Source organism: Engraulis encrasicolus, chromosome 13 (genome assembly GCF_034702125.1).
Source record: "Engraulis encrasicolus isolate BLACKSEA-1 chromosome 13, IST_EnEncr_1.0, whole genome shotgun sequence".
Lineage (NCBI taxonomy): Eukaryota > Metazoa > Chordata > Actinopteri > Clupeiformes > Engraulidae > Engraulis > Engraulis encrasicolus.
Window position 1 is genome coordinate 16,793,766 of NC_085869.1, and position 21,332 is coordinate 16,815,097.

General features: G+C 46.0%; 1 protein-coding gene across 1 annotated transcript; it reads left to right on the forward strand.

Annotated features, from left to right (window-relative positions):
* Nucleotides 1–163: 163 nt before the first annotated feature.
* On the forward strand, nt 164–19,549 carry asmt (acetylserotonin O-methyltransferase). Its single transcript, XM_063214473.1, has 8 exons — nt 164–241; nt 1,077–1,251; nt 2,224–2,353; nt 2,514–2,582; nt 5,248–5,366; nt 11,288–11,428; nt 13,824–13,946; nt 19,338–19,549. The coding sequence occupies exons 1-8, from the start codon at nt 164–166 to the stop codon at nt 19,547–19,549; spliced, it is 1,047 nt and encodes a 348-aa protein (XP_063070543.1).
* Nucleotides 19,550–21,332: the final 1,783 nt, after the last annotated feature.

Here is a 21,332-nt window from a genome sequence, read left to right on the forward strand (position 1 = left end):
CATGTCCAGCCGTTTAGCCTGCCCCATATAATCTGCCTAATCTGATTAAAAGGCCTGTCGGCCTCCAGACTGCTCATTACACGTCCCCTCTTTCGTCTCTCCTCCGCATAATTCACACACGGAGTAAGTGAAAAGTGCCTAAAGCGTGAAGAGCAACGCAAACATGAGTGCTGCTACCAAGGATGATGAGACGTATCCCAGAAAAATACTCGAGTACATGGAGGGGTTCTTGATATCGAAGGTAATGTGCCCTTTCAAACTAAATTACCGGTAAGCAGTGGCAAGTGATGCTCATGGTTATGTTTTGTTAACATGTCTATTCTATAATGAGTATGTTGGTTGGGTTGTATTTGGTCTTTTTGTTTGTTGTTCGCCCTGGTCTGTGTGGATAGGATTAGTAGCCTATTGCTCTGGGAACGCCGTCATGTTTGGAATTAACGTACTGTATGGTGCAAAACAATTTTCCACATGACCAATGATAATCTATTAATTACATCTAAATCTAATATGGATTTGTTTTTTGGCTGTCGTTATAATCTTAGTTGTTCTCAACAGGTCTGCAGTGGTGGGCCCAGGAGCTTTCTGCCACCAAATTAAAATTAAGAATCTTGGCAGAATGTGTGTTTGTGTACTCAGGGCTGGATTAACGCACAGGTGTATGTCTGCAGCCTTGGGGGGGTCACCTGCTGGGGCCCCCCTGCTAGGCCCCCCCTAATTGGCCAACAGTGAAGATGGATAGATAGATAGATAGATAGATAGATAGATAGATAGATAGATAGATAGATAGATAGATAGACAGACAGACAGACAGACAGACAGACAGACAGACAGACTTTTATTGTCCCCAAGGGAAATTTGTTCTCACCACCGTAGCAGTCAGAAAATTGGCAGAATTGTGGCAAGATGCAATAGTGAATAAATGCTCGTATAGTGACACTGTCCATGTTACAGTTGTCGCACAATTCGCCCTCCAGGGGTCCCCACAGCAACATGTAGCGTAGGGGACCCAGGGCATTTTAATCCAGTCCGGTTTGTACTGCATGATCCCTGATGTGAGGTTGTCCTGACCTGCACAGACCCTGTTTGCTGCGTGTGAGTTGGGAGTGTTTGACCACCTGGAGCAGGCAGAGCGCCCCCTGTCTGCAGCTGAGGTAGCGCAGGGCCTGGACACCAGCCTGGATGGAACCCAGAGGCTCCTCTCTGCCTGTGCCGGACTGGAGCTTTTAACTGTACAGCAGTGCAATGATCAAGGTAATACCAGAGATTCTTTAAGTATATAGAGATATGCCAATGTAATAGGTTGCTATGGGCACCTAACATGACCAGGTTCCGGTCTGCCTAAAGGGGCGTATCATAATACTCCTAGCATTGAATAGAACAGTCCTTAGGTCTGCCTAAGTCTGCCTAAAGGGGGATTTCCCCCCCCTCCCCCTTGCAATAATAGAACTCGGAAACAATGGGCCAATGGAACCTCTCTCTCTCTACTCTCTCTGGTAATACGGTTCTTTCAAGTCCAATCCCATGCACATCCAAATACTTTTTTTCAGATTGGCAAGTTCAAAACGTGAAGTTCTTAAGGTAATGAAAAGAACCGCACACCGGTGAGCTCCCATTTACTCCATTTTATTCCTGTGTGACGTTTTGGGCATGTATGATGTCAAAGTACATGCCCAAAGCGTCACACAGGAATAAAATGGAGTAAATGGGAGCCCACCGATGTGCGATGATCAAAGTACCGTAATAAGGTTCTTTCACGCACAATATTTTTGATGACACTGTCTGATATTATTTGAACGTAAACTGTCAAGACTTTATCTGTTTTCACTGCATTCAGTTCACTCTACATATTNAGGGCTGATAGTATTCAGGCTCCATGCCTGATTTCAGGCTTGACAGAGTTTGCAAAAATAAAAACATTGATAATAAGTAGCCATTAGGTTATTCTTATCTCAGAAAGTGTTACAGGTTCAGGGTTTTCTTCTACTATCAGGCTTGAATTATGGTCATACACAGGCTATTAAATGTTTGAATAATGTGTCAAAATAGGCCTACGTTACGTCACTATGCAGTATCTTGTCGTCGTCGTTAGAGCAGGGGGAAAAGTTCAGGCTCAGGATTTTTTTTCACCATCACCAATGCATATTTCTGGTTAACTTGCAAAGGTCCAATGAAGCAAAGACCCATCTGTCTGTGTTAAAAAAAACGTCTTCTTTTTCTGTTCAGAGGTGTACAGCAATACTGGTCTGTCGAGTAGGTTTCTGACCCAGACGGGAGCCCAGTCTCTGTACCACTCCATCCAGTACAACTCCAAGACGATCTATCTCTGCTGGCACTACCTGACCGATGCAGTGAGGTCAGCTGCTCTCTACTCTGTCTATCATTTCTCTCTTCTTGAATGAATATCAGAGAGAATGTCAAAGTTCTCACAGACTAATCCATAAATGACGTGAAGGCATGCCCAAACTAGATAAATGACACTGACCCATTTTGCCCCTTTCACCTTTCTTTGACAGGGAAGGACAAAACCAGTATGAAAAGGCCTTTGGTGTTTCCTCCAAAGATCTTTTCGAGGCTCTGTACAGGTGAGTAATACTGCACACTATCTCTGAGCAGTAGAGGGATGTTTTGGATTTTTTTGAACTACGAAGGAGATGTCATTATTAACATTCCAGTGTCATACTCAGTGCCGTCTCTCTCTCTCTCTCTCCCCTGTGTGTCTGGAAGTCCCATCCGCCAATAATGACTTCCCCTCCGCTCCACCAGATAGTTTGAAGATGAGAATTGAGCGCAGCATTTTTCATCCTGCAGTGCTATTTCACCAGAGCCTGCTGTTACACAGTCTGCACCGCACACCAGTGGCGGAACAATTGCACACAGGGCCCCAGGGCAAGACACTTATAGGGCCCCCTATACAGCTTGCCAAGCTCACACTAGGGCCCCCACCACCAATATGAGAGGGCCCTGGGCCCAGGGGCAAGTGCCCTGCCCGCCCTCCCTATAGGTCCGCCCCTGCCGCACACCCAGGGCTGGACTGGCTATCTGGCGTACCGGGCATTTCCCGGTGGGCAAGTGCACTCTCGTGGGCCCCTATTTTCAGAAATGTCTTTTTTTTCACATTTCTGAAAATAGGGGTGCATGAGGGTGCGTGGCCCACCGGTGAGTCAATTCTGCGCCACTAATTATGTGGGGGCCTATTACCCATGCCCGGGCCCTATTTTTCCCCCCAGTCCAGCCCTGTGCACACCAATCACACAGATGCTTACACTACCACACCACACCACACCGACTCCCTCTCCTTTCCTATCACAAAAAAACAATGTATTTATGGAAACCATCTGCGGGTTAAAAAAAATAATGGTTCAGAAGGAGTCAAGGCCTACGAGAGGACACCATCAGTTTCTAATGCGTTTCTGATTGGTGTGGGAGTCCAGATGAGGGAGGATGTTTTTTCTCTCTCTCTCTCTCTCTCTCTCTCTCTCTCTCTCTCTCTCTCTCTCTCTCTCTCTCTCTCTCTCTCTCTCTCTCTCTCTCGACGGGTGGGATTGGCACTTTTCACAGGGCCATGAAGGTGACCCCTGCTCTCTCTCTCTCTCTCTCTCTCTCTCTCTCTCTCTCTCTCTCTCTCTCTCTCCCCCTCTCTGTGTCTTGCACATTCCCGTTGGCTCAGGTGAAAGATAAGATGAGAGAGAGAGATAACCTCCTATTTGCTCAGATTCCCCTGCCTGACCTCTGCTCGTGTACAGATGCCGTTTCCAGATATATTTAGCAGCGTCAGATGGATATATTTGGAGGAAATGCAGATTTTTTCCCCCACAATAGTGACAAGAACTTTTTACGGTCAAATTAAAGTCAGACGTCACTGTAGACCAGTGGAACTTGCATGTATGTTTATCCTCACACTCATGTGGAGAATGCAGACAGGCTCTCTATGTACAAGGATGAGATGAGTTCATATTGTCTACCTGTCTTACCGGACAAGTTGAGTTATTTTAGGTGAAAAATGGAAGATAAGATACATATCAGCTTTAAAACCTTCAAAAATATTGTATGACTCCCGGGCATTTTGGCGCTGTCTGTTGCATTATTTGTATAGCGAGGTGTCCTCCAAGGTTACGGCCTGCCCCGGCGGTGACTAATGACAGGCTATAGTGGGCCGGCTACCTGCAGCAGGACGTTGCCGCTATGAAATGCTTGACATTTGGGTCCTTGAGTGTGGAGAGAGAAATTGGATCATGCTCGGTAGGTGCCGCAGGGCTGGGTGGAAGTGTGGGGAACGGGGGAGAGCAGAGTGTAGCAGAAAGACAGGCGGAGTGGGCTTGCACCCAGGGCCGGATTAATGCACAGGCTAGATATTGATGCAGCCTAGGGGCCCCCCACCTACCAGGGGCCCCCTGACTGGTCAAAAATGAAAAATGGCAGAATTGTGACATGATGCAATATTGAGAAATTCATCCGTAATGTTGAGTACAATTGGTAGACATGTTACCCTTACTTCCTAGCTCGTAATTATGCCAGTCTCTATGTAAATTTGTCGCAAAATTTGCCTTCTAGGGGGGCCCCACGGCCACCTGTAGCCTAGGGGCCCCGGGCCATCTTAATCCAGCCCTGCTTGCACCTTAGTGTTTCTCCGGAAACTCATTCGTTTAGCCCGCATGCTCCATTTGTTTTTCCCACTGAGCAGACGCGGGTAGAGGTGATATACGCCGGCAGTGTTGCTAGGTTGGGCTGTTTCCTGCCAAATTGGGCTATTTGGGATGGTCGTCTGCGGGTAAAAATGGGTAAAAAGGGCATTTGGGTAGGTTTTTCTGCAAATGTATGGCCATAGAAATCAATAAAATTTAGTGCGAATTGGTCTAGATTTAGTGCTTTCAGGTTTTGTGCATCTTTTGGGCTGGAAATCATCAGTCTTATCTGTCAACCCTGTACGCCGGAGGCATGCGACCCCTGAGGGTCAAAGCCATCCCTTGAGAATGAGGGCTGCACGGCCAGTGTGTTCGTGTAAATTAAAACGTGTGGCTGCTAGATTTTTGTGTTCAATTACAAAGTCTGCTTTTTATTTGCTTTGGGGATTTACATCCTGTTTGTGAAATCCAGAGAAAACTAAAAGATCAAAATGAAAAAATATGTTGGAATGTTTTACATAATCCTGCTATTTGCTGAATGTAATGGGTGGAGGTGGAGGAGGACTGCTACTGTTTTGGATATTTCAAGTGTATACCATATACGTATCTTTTGTCTTTTTGTCAGGTCAGACGAAGAGATGTTAAAGTTCATGCATCTGATGAACTCTATCTGGAATGTATGCAGCAAAGATGTGGTCTCCGCTTTCGATCTCACTCCCTTCAAGATCATCTATGACCTTGGAGGTACTATCAGCTCATTTGTCTGTATTGCATCTGTGCTGCTGTCATAGTTCATAGTTGTCGTAGACGTAGACCAATAGATTGCCCTGAGTAGTAGTGTATGTGTCTGCAGAAAGGCAGGCACCCAGATAAAGGTAGATAAGTGTTCAGATAACCGTTTGACATGTGTTTTACTTTTTTATTTTCCGCCATTAAAACAAAGGGCAAAATCCACCATTAAGATCTTTATCTCTAGTGTGGGAGGGCAGGCCCTTTCATTTTTTTTAATGTCTCAGATTACGACTAGTATGACACCATTTGTAATTTGACCTGGCTGGCTGTGTTTTCATGTGATTTCCAAGTAGAATCCAGACTAGTTTACCATCTCATTAAAGTGAACACTGGTGACTGTTGTCACTTTTGTTCTGCCAGTAAGACTGGCTGTACTCTCTCATTTGGAATGGCTCTCATTTTACATTTACATTGTGCTGGTAAATTCTGTTGGTGAAAACCCTCTTTTGTTAACTCCAAACAATAGATGAGATGAACCTCAAATGTGTAGTTTTGAGTTCCACTGAAATATTTCTCAAGTGGGAAAGGTGAAATGGAAGCTATAGATTAAAAAAAATCCTTAATGTCAACTGAATGTCAAATAAATTGCATTCTTCGTACTGTATAGATTTTCTGCTGCTTCTTACCTTACCTAGAGTTCATGAACATGTGGCATGTGCCTGTATGTCAGTGTTTCTCAGATTTTTTCAGACCGAGGACCACTTTGTCCCCCCAAAAAAGTGTTCAGGGACCACCTGTCAACTAAATTGACAGTTGAGGGGTGTTAAATTGACACTGCTAGATTCGATGCAGATCAAAATAGGACTTCCGCTATGTTTAGCGTTGCAATTATGTTACAAATATATCTTACTACTAGCTCGTCTTGGAAAATTAGAAATCCACTCGCGAACCACCTGAGCTCTGTCGCGGACGGGACGGACCACCAGTGGTCCCCTGGCCCACACCTTGAGAAACACTGCTGTACGTTGATAAGCAGTCGTCCTCTGCAGCGTCACCCTGTGATTGAGCGGGGCAGGCAGATATGGGCCGGCTTTAGCCCGGCGCTCAGTGGGACAGAGGAGGGCTTCTGTTGTCATGTGGTGCTGGTGTATGGATGGCAGCCATCTGTTTTTCCTGCTGTGGGTTCCCTCTGCTCTCCTCTCCTCTCGTCAACCTGCTCCGAAATGCCTCCGATGTGGCTGTGGCTGTGGCTGTGGCCCCGCAATGCTGCAGTGCAGTGCAGTGCAGTGCAGTGCAGCAATGTTACCCAGTGCAGTCTAGCATGCTCTCTCTCTCTCTTGCACTCTCTTTTTTCTGTCTTTCTTTCTCTCTCAGACAAGCTCCCTCCCTCTCTGTCTCCCTCTCTTTGTCTCTGTCTCTGTCTGTCTCTCTTTCTCTCTCTCACTCTCTCTGTCTCTCTCTCTCTCTCTCTCTCTGTCTCTGTCTCTCTCTCTCTCTCTCTCTCTCTCTGTCTCTCTCTCTCTCTCTCTCTCTCTATTTCTCTCTCTCTCTCCACTCTGTCTGTCTGTCTGTCTGTCTGTCTATCTGTTTGTCTCTCTCTCTCTCTCTCTCTCTCTCTCTCTCTCTCTCTCTCTCTCTCTCTCTCTCTCCCTCTCTCTCTCTCTCTCTCTCTCTCTCTTCCTCTCTCTCTCTCTCCCTCTCTCTCTCTCTCTCCCTCTCTCCCTCTCTCTCTCTCTCTCTCTCTCTCTCTCTCTCTCTCTCTCTCTCTCTCTCTCTCTCAGCAGCAAAGATCACAACCACAGTTATCTCATTACCGCAAGGTTAAGACATCAGTCTTCATCAGGGAAATTAACAGTGGGCGCCGGTCAGTGACAGCAAGACCGATTTTGCACATGTTTACCGTTGAACGCCACAAACCACCGGCGTGACCTTTTACGCCACCCTCCCCTTACCTCGAATGCATTACCATAACAATAAAGGTCACCTTTATCTGGAGCCTTACCTTTAGTTACAGCAGGCTTTGCTTTTTGGTTGGGGAGCTCTGCTGAAAAAAATCTGGTCTGGATCAATGGGGAAGGTGAGTGGACGGGGCCCCCAGTTGTCATCTCATATTTATCGCAAAAGAAGATTGAAGTGGGTCTCTTGACTTCGGGGCTGCTGAGGCAGAGTGTTATGTGTCATCTGGCCACAAGGGGGAGCTTCATAGCTACAGTGGCAGCTTCACACAGTGTTGCCAGATTGGGCAGTTTCCCGCCCAATTGGTCTGCTTAGGATGGCAGTCTAGCAGGTAAAAATGGCACTTGGGTGGGTGTTTCTGCTCATTTTTGGCCATAGACATCAATGGATTTAGTGCTTCCAGGCGGGTTTTGAGCATTTTTCGGGCTAGTTAATCACCGGTCTCATCTGGCAACCCTGGCTACACAGACCAGAGAGAGCGAGAGAGAGAGATCCTGTCTCGCAGGCTGAGGGCTCCTGCCGAGCTCTGCTGCCCCTGCTGAGACAGCCCTCTGGACTGGTCATGCATGCTTCACAGCCAGCCTGCAATGAATTATGAAATGCACGACTGGGCTACAATGCCTGGTGTACAGCATAAGCAGGGGAGGGAGGGAAGTCAGTGTTTCCCTGTTCACACATCAGAGCAGTGAGAAAAAATGGCCCAATGATTGATGATATACTACTTCAAAGCACTGTAGTAGCCAGGCCACAAACAAATAACTATATCAGTGACACGGACATTGAGTCTCGTTTTGTTGTCCCACTGTTTTAGGATCGAAATTCCAGCGTAGAATGGGTTGTTTTGTGGTGGGAAAAGGCTATTTTCCTCATCCCAGCTGCTGCTGATGGGCTAAAGGAACTGATGTAGAACGTACGGGCTGAAACAACGGTCATTCTCCCCTGTCTCTTTTGATCTGCATCCAGCGAGGACGGAGGCTGATAACCTGACACACACGCCGGAGCCTGGGAGGGACTCATGGCCCGATGACAGCTTTGGCTGGATCTGGGATAAAGACATCTGAAAGGGCCCCAAACACAATACATATACAATGTAATGAGGTTCCAATTCTGGGCCCTCTCTCACCCTGGGCCTAGGACAAGTGACCCCTTTGTGTCCCCCCCCTGTCGGCTTCCCTGCCTGAGAGTCATGGGGGGATTATGCTCCGGCCAGGCAGCCAGGCAGCCACACACCTCCATGCATGCTGATCCTGTCAGGAGTCCCTCTTTACCCCTTGTTTCTCCTATATTATTCAACAGAACAAGGTCGCTGTCTGTCGCTCCTAATTGCTTCTGTGTGTATGCACATTTATTGATTGCGGACGGATGGAGGTGCTTGCTCTCTCGCGCCGACCATATCAGCAGGTTTTAAGATGGCCATGGCCGAGGACACAGGGTGTGCGTTCCAATATGCGACCTTGAGTCCTCCACTTCGGCTTGTGGCCTCACGTTTTGCTGATGCCCCGCCTCCATGGAGAAAACAATTAAGTTTCCCCGCTGTCAGCCTAGCCAAAACAAATTTTGAGGGACTATTCTTCAATTACCATCCTGTTTGAAAATGACAAAATGACTTTACAATAGAGCTTTTGTGAGATATTGAAATGCAATGCTGTTGTTAGTGATGTCATCACGACGTATTACTTCCTGGTACGAGGCCACAAGCACAAGTGGAGCACGCAAGGTCGCATATTGGAACACACCCAGGGGCTTGCGGAAGAGGAAGAGGAGATTGTCAAGATGGCATCAGGCGGCCAGGAAATCGGGCAGTTCAGTAGAGTCACCTTGTGGAGAGGAAAATGGTGTCACGAGGGACGATGGCGATGATGATGAAGATGATTATAATGGTGGTGATGATGATGATGATGAGAAGGAGGAAGAGAATAGTGGTGGTTGTCATAGACGTGTACAGATGAGGATAAAGTGGTGCTAAAGCACCTGCCCCTTTGCCCTACTGGACAAAACAATGCCCTTTTTGAAAGTTTGTCGCAATGTACTGTGTGGACCACATGTTGACATGATAATCTACAAATGCGATCAAAAACATGCTACAACAATGCCCCAATATATATATAGCCTCTAGCCTGGTCTGAAGTTCCAAATGCCGCCAACACCCCCCACCCCCCTTCAGCTCTTGACCCCCCCCACACCACTGGTGGATGTGGTGGTGATAAAGATGTTCATAATGTTAATGGTGATGATGATGAGGAGATGGAGGAAGACAGTGATGGTGGTTGTGATGATTGTGGTGATAATGATGTTCATAATGGTAATGGTGGCAGTAATAACGATGGACTCCTGTGGTACATAAAAACTCCATCCAAGCTGCGCGTGACCTCAGGACATATGGCCTCCGCTGTGTTGACGTAACCACTGTGGATTTCTTGGGAGGGGTCTCTCTCGTTCCTGATGGTTTATGTCCAAGTGCTGAGTTGTTGTGCAGCTAGGGCTGGACTGGTCATCTGGCATACAGGGCACTTTCCCGCACTTTTGAGGGCTGGTCTTGGAAAAAACAAACAAACAAACAAACGAAACAACATCCCCGGCCTCTGTGGACTTACAGTCAAACAAACAAACAAACAAACAAACAAACAAACGAAACAACATCCCCGGCCTCTGTGGACTTACAGTCAAACAAACAAACAAACAAACAAACAAACAAACGAAACAACATCCCCGGCCTCTGTGGACTTACAGTCAAACAAACAAACAAACAAACAAACAAACAAACGAAACAACATCCCCGGCCTCTGTGGACTTACAGTCCACAGAGGCCGGGGATGTTGTTTCGTTTGTTTGTTTGTTTGTTTTTTCCAAGACCAGCCCTCAATTTAGATAGGGCAGCCAATTGATCTATCTTTTATATATAATACACAGTGGACTGAGCTAGTCATAATACTATGGACAAGCAGGGGGATGAGTGGGTATGTATCTAGTATGTGACTATCATCAATGTCCAATGTCCAATGTAAAGTATGTCAATTGTGTTTGGTGTTTTGATGTCTGTTATGAATGCCTTATGTATGCCTGATGTAGACTGTGACAAGACTGCTATGGTGGTGAGAACAAATTTCCCCTTGGGGACAATAAATGTCTATCTATCTATCTATCTATCTATCTATCTATCTATCTATCTATCTATCTATCTATCTATCTATCTATCTATCTATCTATCTGTCTGTCTGTCTGTCTGTCTGTCTGTCTGTCTGTCTGTCTGTCTGTCTGTCTGTCTGTCTGTCTGTCTATCTATCTATCTATGTGTGAGAGACTGGTGGTCCATGCCCATAAATGCCCGGTCTGGTTTTTGACCCCAGTCTAGCCCTGTGTGCAGCTGAGCGTTGATGACATAAGGGGCGTCGTCTCCTGCTGGAGTATCTCATCTGTATCGCCCCTCTGAAATGTGTGTGAATGTGCACCGTACGTACTGTCTGTCTGCTGCAGGGAATAGTCTCTTTAAAAACATCCATAGCAAACCACCAAGAGAAACAACAGCATTTCTTTCACAGCTTCACATTTGAAAATAAAAATCTGGTCAAAGAGTTACAATAAAAAATGGTCTAATAACAGTATTTCACAGCTTCACATATCTGTTTGAAAATAAAAATCGTGTAGTAATAAAAAACGGTCTAATAACGCAACACTTTTTACCCTCGCAAATGATCCTCTCTCCTCCTCAGAATAATCTTCTTGGCCCTACTCTGCAGTCGAGCAAACAACGGGGGGAGAGAGAGAGAGAGAACACCCTTGGTGACCAGATGTCTGTTTTGTAAAAAAAAAAAAAGCAACCCATCATGTCAGGAGGCCATATGTGCGTCCCTAGCCGTAGTCATATCTCATGAGCCTTAACTGCAGACGAGGTCCAAGGTGCTGTAAACCAATTGTCCTTGGGGGTTTTGACTTGCGATCTCTCTCACCACTACACTGACTCTCTTCATTGTTTGCAGGCTGCAGCGGCGCGTTAGCCAAACAGTGTACTGTGACGTACCCCTCGTCCACCGTGACCATCTTCGACCTCCCCAAGGTGGTGCACATGTCAAGGGAACACTTTGTGTCAGCTCAGGACAAGAGGATTTCATTCCATGAAGGTGTGTGTCAGTGTGTGTGTGTGTGCGTTTGCGTGTGTGCATGTGTGCGTGTGTGTGTGTGTGTGTGTGTGTGTGTGTGTGTGTGTGTGTGTGTGTGTGTGTGTGTGTGTGTGTGTGTGTGTGTGTGTGTGTGTGTGTGCTCGTGCGTGCGTGTGCATGTGTGTGTGTTTGTGTGACCGTGCGTGCGTGTGTGTTTGTGTGCGTGCGTGTGCGTGCGTGCACGTGTATGGGTGGGTGGGTGTATATTGGGTGGTGTGGAGTGGGGTCATCAGCTGAGGCAAAAGGAGGGCCCAGCAAATCAATAACGTGTGCTGGCCTTGGGGTGGGGGAGGTGGGGATGTGGGGAGGGATTTTCCTCACAGAGCTGATTTGTCACAGAGCTCACACTGGTGTCAGACCAGTGCACAGACTGCACACTACAGACATTTCAGCCGTAGACTTGTAGCATGTAGAGAAAGAGGAAAAAGTGGTGAAAAGGGAGCAAATTCCCTGTAGCACTCTGCCAGGAAAGGGAAGAGGAAAGAGGGAAGCCTTTTCTGCAGCACAGCACAGAGAACAAAATAAGTCTCACTCGGAAGAGGGAAGTCACTTGTGCTCCAACCTTCTCTGTGCTTCCAGTCCAGGATGGTAGACAATGGAAAGCAAACTGGTCCACTTCAGAAAGACTAGGCCAGGGATCCAGGGATGACTGGAGCACTCAGATATTTTTAGTTATTTTATAGCGGTGCAAACATGATGACTGACGTTTCGACACAGTGCACGTCTTCTTGACTTCTGACTAAAGTGTCACTCTGCTTGCTCCTCTTGGACTTCCTGTTGCTTTGCTCTGTTTGGCCTTGTTCAAGGTCAAGTTTTATTTAGCCATATCAACAGTATAAAATACAGTTGTTAGGAATGTTATTTGGTGCGCTCACACATACAACAATACAACAAAAGACAAAAAACTAGGGAAGAGGCTATGAAAGAAACAGGAGGATACATAAATAAATAAACATTGGAGACATTGAAAAGTGCAATTTTTTTGACTCTATACTAGTGTTTCTCAACAAGGGCTCTACAGCCCATTGGGCGTTGGGGTGGCCTTAAGGGGGCGTTGAGAAAGAGACAGCTGAGAGTTGGGGGCACTGCTTAGTTGCCATAGGGGGGCATGAATCCGTTGTAGTTTTCAATACTGGCAAGGGGGTGTAGGGGGTGTTGGCAGGCTTATGACGAGGTCCAGGTCCGCTGACAGCTTTGGCTGGGCACGGGACAAAGTCATCTGAAAGGGCCCCAAACCCAGTACAAATAATGTATTGAGGACCCAATTCTGGGCACCCTGTCCCACTGGGCCTGGGACAAGTGACCCCTTTGTCTTGGCTCATGACGAGGTCCAGGGGGCGTTAATTCAAAAAAGGTTGAGATCCACTGCCCTATACGAATAAATCTTGTGCTGCCACTAGTCTGCTTGTCACTTGTCACTCACAGTGGTCCAAAAAAGGCAACAAATTACCATACTATTGCGTAAAGCCTCAGTTTCCACCTACAAATGCAAGATACATTATTTACACACACTAAAAAGCGGTCAGCACCTACAACCAAAGGACACAGATGAACTGCTGTGGGGTCACAGAAACGTGATGGGAAGTGAGCATCCCAGTTTCACTGTTTTTTTCCCCTCCTTTTCTTTCCTTTTCTCTTCGACACTGTAGGTGAATCAAGGGCTTGCTTATGTTTTGGCTCCCGTGTTTGTTTGTCCTAATGTTACTGTCCCTGTGACGATGTCACTGATGCTAGTGGGAGTGACAGTAAGCTTGGGGTAAAGGATGAGTGTGTGTCTGCAGCAGACAGCCTGATGAAGATGCATCGTGACGGAGGGGGCTGTTTCATAGTGTGCTGCTAATAGAGTTAGGTAGGGTGACGCTAAATGCAACAGAGGGAGAAGGAAAAAAAAAACAATTAAAGGCATATATGCATGTTGACTGCTGGCGTAGCCCGGCCATCCATCAGAAAGGGCGGCTGCCATATCTCCAGATTGCTTCGTGACAATTCGCCTTTTAACTCACCTTCTCAACTCTTTACGGGAGAGAGAGACGTGATGAGAATGCTATTGAACCATCACACGCAGTCTGGGGGGCAGGAAAACCTTGTTCCTGATTGACAGGGACAGACTGTGTGTGTGTGTGTGTGTGTGTGTGTGTGTGTGTGTGTGTGTGTGTGTGTGTGTGTGTGTGTGTGTGTGTGTGTGTGTGTGTGTGTGTGTGTGTGTGTGTGTGTGTGTGTGTGTGTGTGTGTGTGTGTGTGTGTGTGTGTGTGTGTGTGTGTGTGTGTGTGTGTGTGTGTGTTGTGCGCGGGCACGGGCACGGGCTTGACTGATGGCTGTGTGTGTGTGTGTGCGCGTGCGTGTGTGTTGTTGCAGGGGACTTTTTTAAGGACGATCTGCCTGAAGCTGACCTCTACATCCTGGCCAGGATACTGCATGACTGGACTGATGAGCGCAGCTCCCAGCTCCTGGCCAAAGCCTACCGCTCCTGTAGTCCGGGTAACCCAAAAACAAAACACAGTCACATCCTCATAACAACAACATGAGTTGAAGATGAAGAGCGTGCAACTCCCAGGAAATGGTACAGGACTAAGGCTGACTGTAATTTTGTGGAGCGAGGAGTCTGCACACTTACAATCTTTTTTTTTCTTTGGTTATCATTTATTTAATTCCATGGCAGGATTATGAGAATCTGATGAAGACAATGTTTGACACAAAGAAAAAGGGATTTTATGTGTGCTGACTCCTCATTCTAAAACAACATGAGGCCACATCTAAAAAAGAATGTCTCTTCTACGCACAATGTCTATGTGTTACAAGACTCCAAATGCCGAGATAATCTTAGAGTGTTGTGAATAGAAACTCCACCATGGTTGAAACTGTGAAAGAGATTGAGTAAGCATTTGCTCAAGTGAGTTTTGAGTATTTGATGGGTTGAGAGGGGCCAAGAAGATAACTTGAAGATTTTTGATTCTCAATTTGTGTTAAACTCATAATTATGAAACTTACAAACATTGAAACCGTCTGAGTTCAACATGGTTATTTGGTAATAGTTGTACATATTTCTGAATTACTACAGTTTCAGTCAATATGCTTCTTATTGCCTTCATGTCAATGAAGTTTTTAAACGAAGACAGTATATTTATAGCAGGAGACATTGTTCTATGGGTGAATATTTTTTATGAGCTCACAGCATTATACTGTGAGTGCTCTATGATGGTAGTTCCACAACACAACAAAAATATAATAACACAAACTTTAAAAGCTATAGAAAAAAATCAGGCAATACTAAATAGAAATGCCCTTCTTTCAACCCTGCCAAATGGTAGGGCACTCGTCTACCATGCGGCTGACCTGGGTTCGATTCCCGGCCCGGGTCCTTCTCCGGCCCTTTCCCGTCTCTCTCCCCCCACTCGCTTCCTGTCACCACCTTCACTGTCCTTTCATAAATAAAGTTAAAAAGACCAAAAAAAAAGAAATGCCCTCCTTTCAATATCGGCCATGGGGTGTTGCTTTGGCAAAGACAGCTTTGTGGTCATAGTTTTATAGAGCATTTCAGTGATGTTATCCTCAGCCTGAACGACAAGGCAAGGACACAGTTCCAAAAGTAATGCCCCCCCTCAAATCCCAAATGCTGCTTGGCCCTGCACTCCTGTGACCCTGACTTACTTCTAGAGGAAAAGAGGAAAATGTCCTCTTCAATCAGGAGTTTCAGCTCCCTCTTGTTTTATTTTCTACCCAAAACATCACAGAAAAAAATGTGTGAGCAGAAAATCCTGTTTTCCTCTTTTTATCTGGTCATTTATTTGTCCTGCTCCCAGGTCAGGAGCTTGTGCCTCTTTTCCACTGCCGGTTTTCTAGTAGGCCTACTATACAGCTATACACAGCACAACACAAGTGCGACTCGTCCAACACTTTTTGCTTTACGATTAAGCTGTGTTGTGCCAGACTCGAAAAGCAAAAAGTGGCGGGCAAGTCGCGCTGTGTCGAGCTGTAGGCCTACCAGAAAACCGGCAGTGGAAAAGAGGCCTTGGATGTGCAGGCTTTGACTTAAGGGTGGTTTATGCCTCGAGATCAGCGTCCCTGCGTCGTGATGCAGTGAGCCGCGCAGTTAACGGAGCGAAGCCCCCCCCATCACGCAGGTACTCTGGGGCACATCCCCAAAATTGTGTCTCGACGCAGGGAGCGACGGCGTGAAGGGCGAAAATAGGTCTCTGATTGGTTCTCTCGACCAGCCTGCTCTGTCCTCGAGTCGAGAACAAGCGCTACTTCCTTGTTCTAACCTTCGTCGGTCTACGGACTGTGAGCTCTTCATTAAATAAGTTGCCCGTGCTTTGTCGTTTCATTTATTTACACGAACCAAAGACAACACGTGCGCTTGCAAGTTACGACACTGAAGTTATTTTGACAGTTGAACAGTGTTTCCGAGGTCGAGGAAACATTCCGCTTCGTCCTCGACAAATGAGCCACTTCTTTGTTCCAAACTACCACGGTGGCTGCCAGTGCGATCAAACATGCACATGATATAAAGATTTAATGTTTCATTTTCATTGTCGCCGAGTCTGTGAAGCTAAAAAACATCCGACACGTCTAGGTTACTCTTTGTATTGAAGGCAGTTTGAACGTGGAATGACATCGCGCAGACCGTGCTTTATAACAGGGCATAAACCAAAATTAACTGCATCATGGCTGCGACAAGCTCACTCTGTGGCACTGAAAGGAAGTATAACCCGCCCTTTAGTCCTGACTCACTTCTAGTCCTGCACTTCTGTGGTGCACTCCTGCTCTGCTCTCCTGCTCCGCACTCAGTGTTGCCAGATGTGTCTGATCAAATCCTGCCCAAAAGGTTCTCAAAAACTGTCTGGAGCCGCTAAATTCCGCCCAATTTCAACAAATTGCATTGGTTTCTGTGTGCATACAACTGCAGGAAAAAAAACGCCAAATGGCCGTTTTTTTCCCGTTTTTACCCGCAGACAGCTATCCTAAGCAGCCAAATTGGGCGGGTAACTGCCCAATCTGGCAACACTGTCTGCACTCCTGCCCTGCCCTCCATCTGCCCACTGTGCTGATAACCGGCAGCTGAGATTTTTCTCCTCAGCGTGAGACTCTGACTCTGACCCGCGGTCATATAAAACCAGGGCTGGACTGGCCATCTGGCATAGCGGGCATTTCCCGGTGGGCCCTGCACCCTCGTGGGCCTCTATTTTCAGAAATGTTAAAACATTTTTTTTTTTCATTTCTGAAAATAGAGGCCCATAGTCAGTTCTGTGCCGCTAATTATGAGGGGGCCCTTTAAGCCAAAAGTGCCTGGGCCCTATTTGTCCCCCAGTCCAATCCTGTATAAAACTGATGTCTTGAGGTAGCCTGTCTTGGCTTTGGCAGCGCTGCCCTGCCCCTGTTGGTATCTGCCTCGGACATGCAAATGTCAACAAAATTCTCTTCAAAGAAAAAAAGCCCCAGAGCCCAACTTGTTCTGCCTAAAGATAGATGACAAAAAATGTTGCACCAGCCTCAGAAATCGAATGCCCATGCCCAGGAGCCGGTTACATAACTCACAACAAACATTGGCCGCCTTCCTTGCAAACTCTGATATTGTTTTAACCTTGCACTCGGCTGTCCTGCACAAAACAAACAGCAAACCAATTAGAAGGAGAACATCATCTTGACAAATGGGCGCATTGGTATTTCCTGTTTATCTACTGAATTTAGAGAACGTAAAAACAAAATGCCAGATTCTCTCTCATAATTGGATAACATTATTCTGTCACATTACTCGGTACAAACTGGTTGATGTCGTAAACCTTACATATGTCCATGTAGTGTTGCATGGACAAATATAGCGAGACAGAGCTACACATAGACATACAGTCATATGATCATATTAATGATTTTATAATAACAGCCTAGTCTATGGTGGAAACAAAGCGTCATTTAACATATTTAAAACTGTTAAATATGCATGTTGAATATATGTTTCTTTTAACCAGCTCGTAAAAGCATACATATTATAAATACCTTTATAAATTCAAATGCTCATTATTTAAATATGTTGATAACTGTCCACCGAGTTGTTTAGATTAATGCCCTGCACACGGTAGCTTAGCCTGTGGTAGTCTGTTACAAAATGATTCACTGGGCAGATCTAATAACCATGGGTGTCTGCATCTATCTTCGCCTATTATAAGGCGGCCTCGGTAATGGAAACGGTATTGCAGAATTGCCCTTGCGGCAACCTCTGCACCATACACACACTGGGTCTGGACTGGAGTGGGGGAATCCTCTCAGTTGGGTGGGGGATGGGGAGAAATGTGGTTCTTTTTCTCGATGTGGGAAGCAAGGTGATGTGAATTAAGCCTGGTGCCACTCTGCAGGGCTGAACTGGGAACAAACAATATCTTGGGCATTTTCACCAGCCCCTTACACAAGATAGCCCCTCCCCCTTTACACTACATTCTAATTATGTTTAAGAATCTAAATTGTGGGCCAGTCTCTGAGGGGGGGAAAAAGCAATAGAAACAAACAAACGAAAACACCAAAAAAAGAAAGCAACAGGCACACGCCCTTTAGGACTGTCGTCCCACCCTGAAAATGCCCTGTATGCCAGATAACCGGTTCAGCCCTGTCACTGTGTATAGGTGTGAGGTGGTTAGTTGATGATATGCCAGGTGTTCGTCTGAGCGCGTCCTGCGTGGAGCACCAGACAAGCCTGCTCTTCTCTCTCAGACGGAGCCATGGTGATACAGCTGGCTCCACAGATGCCCTTCCTCTCTGCCCACTCTCGCTCTCTCTCTCTCTCTCTCCACCACTCCCTTTTTCTCTTTCCCTCCATCCTTCTCTCCTTGTACTCTATCAATTGCTATGTTTACATGAGACATTTAATTCGGAATTAACTCACTTTAATTCTGAATAAAGCTTAATTCCACTTTGAAAAACATCATGTAAACACTTCACTATTCGAAATTAAATGAAAGATCAAGGTAAACTGGATCAAAGGAACTGTTTAATTTGGAATGATTAATTTGGAATTATAAACGTCATGTAACCATAGCCAATGTCTGTCTCCGTTTTTTTCCCCCTCTCTAAGCCTTTATTCCTTTCAATGGGTCCCTCCCTCCACCTCTTTCTCTCTCCCTTCTCTGATTTCCCACAAACCTTCAGCATACCCATTTTGACTTCATCACCCATCCTGTTTCCTACAAGAAGATGTAAATGCACAAATGACTTTATGATCACAACCTCAAAGCAATATTGCGATCATAACAAGTGTCTGGTTTCTGATTCTGCTTGAGATAAATGTTGACTATTCCAATGCCTTTGCGGACACAAGTTTTTATTCCTACACAGAGCTCAGTTGCCGTCAAGCTTCAGTGTGTGTGTGTGTGTGTGTGTGTGTGTGTGTGTGTGTGTGTGTGTTTCTGTCTGTCTGTGTCTGTGTGTGTGTGTGTGTGAGCATTCATGTGCGCGAGCGTGCGTGTGGGTCTGATGAGTGCATGGCTGCCTTTGTGCCTTTGAAATGTTGGGGCTCAGTTTCTCTGAAACTTCTGTGTGTGTGTGTGTGTGTGTGTGTGTGTGTGTGTGTGTGTGTGTGTGTGTGTGTGTGTGTGTGTGTGTGTGTGTGTGTGTGTGTGTGTGTGTGTGTGTGTCTGACGTGTGTGTGTGTGTGTCTGACATGTGTGTGCCTGACGGACGTGTGTGTGTGTCTGACGTGTGTGTGTGTGTGTGTGTGTGTGTGTGTGTGTGTGTGTGTGTGTGTGTGTGTCTGACGTGTGTGTGTGTGTGTGTGTCTGACGTGTGTGTGCCTGACGTGTGCCCGCCTCTGATGGCTGCTGCCTGTGTGTGTGTGTACGTGCATGGGTGTGTCGTGTGTATCCGGGCTGCTCCCCATACCAGGTGGTGGGGTGTTGCTGGTGGAGGCTCTCCTCCATGAGGACGGTAGTGGGCCCCTGACCGCCCAGCTCTACTCCCTCAACATGCTGGTGCAGACGGAGGGCCGCGAGCGCAAGGCCTCCGAGTACGCTCGACTCCTCACCGCCGCCGGCTTCACCAACATCCAGGTCCAGCGCACCGGCAAGATCTACGACGCCATCCTCGCCAGGAAGTAGATGTACTTTCACACAGTACATGCACACGTGCAAAGCACACAGACACGTGCAAGCATTTGCGCACACATGTACACGTACACGTACACGTACACATGGACGTACACATGAGCACGCACACACACCGCACACACACACACACACACACACACACACACACACACACACACACACACACACACACACACACACACACACACACACACACACACACACACACACACACACACACACACACACACACACACACACACACACACACTATTCCACTGACACTTCACGCTTCCCTTACTGTCTCATTCTTCAGCAACCCTTGTCTGAACCGTGGCATCCATTATTCATGACTCGTATATAGAATCTCCAAACCTTCACAGCTCTTATGCCAAGACTACCTTTCTCCCATCCCTATCTGAGAATAATTAAAATACATTCGCTTTACATTTCATATTCTACCTATATTTGGTAGGCAAGGGTTTCCAAGGTCAATACAAGAAATGATAATATAACCAGGTAATTGGCTTTCACAGTCTATCATATCATCTCCTATGAATACAAATTGTGTGTGCAAATGGGGAGTTGAAGTTTGTAAGTATTACACACGGCCAGGTGAGAAGTTACACAGTTAGAAGAGCTTCTCACCCTTGCCTTCTCACCTATAACGCTTTTGGTAGTCTTATACACGTATGGTGATTGATTGATATTCTAAACAGTTGTGTTTAAAGACCTTGTTCAACATAGTTTCAACTAGAGGCACTCAGAGAGCGCAGACCTCCGCCAAGGAAGCTGCTTGATGGAACATTTGACTATGTAACACCCTCTCTTTCGGCCTTCTTTTGTGGAGTTAGAAACTGGAATGTTTTGCCCTGGCCCGCAATTCAATTTGCAGTCACTAGGGGCGTCTAGATTTATAGGCCAGCAATGTTGAAGAATCTTTAAAAAGGTTCTGGTTCGTGATCCGGATCACCACCGGAATTTAATCACTTGTTCCTTGGGTCATTACCAACAACTCCACAAAGTTTCGTCCAAATCCGTTGATTAGTTTTTGAGTTATCCTGCTGACAGAATCTTTAAAAAGGTCCTGGTTCCGGTTTGTGATCCAGATCACCACCAGAAACTAATCTGTTGATTAGTTTTTGAGTTATCCTGCTGACAAACAAACAGACAGACAGGCAGACAGACAAACCAACGCGACCGAAAACATTACCTCCTTGGCGGAGGTAGTGACACTCTGACCACATTGAAACCCATTTAACTTTAAGAATCACAGAACACATACATATCTGTGTGGAGAAACTTAATTATTTGAGTCTCTCAAATGTATTGAATGACCTTCAATTCCACTATTTTTTACTCGCAAATGGGGCCTATTGTTTCTGTTTTCTTTTAGCTGAAACCTACTCTAACAAGTGAACAGAATGTTAACTGAACTGCCAACTGATGTGTTAGGTTTGGTAAGCTACATTAACAGAATTTGAGGCCAAACTTCCAAGTCACAAAGTGTTTTGCTTTTAGTTATTGGTACTATCGTATATGAAGACAAATTTAACATAATCTTCCATGAAACATGCACTCGTTCATGTCTGCTGTGTTCCCATAGAAATGCTTTCGGTAACACAATATTTTAGTGTTACATCTATTAGCACTAATACATACAATGTTAATGCCTGTATAAGTATCTTGTAAGGCATGTTCTAAGCAAAATCAAACATTTGTTAGGTCCTTACAAAGGTTATATTGAAAATCAATGCCTAATTGTGCATGAACAAGACATTTGTGAATACATGCC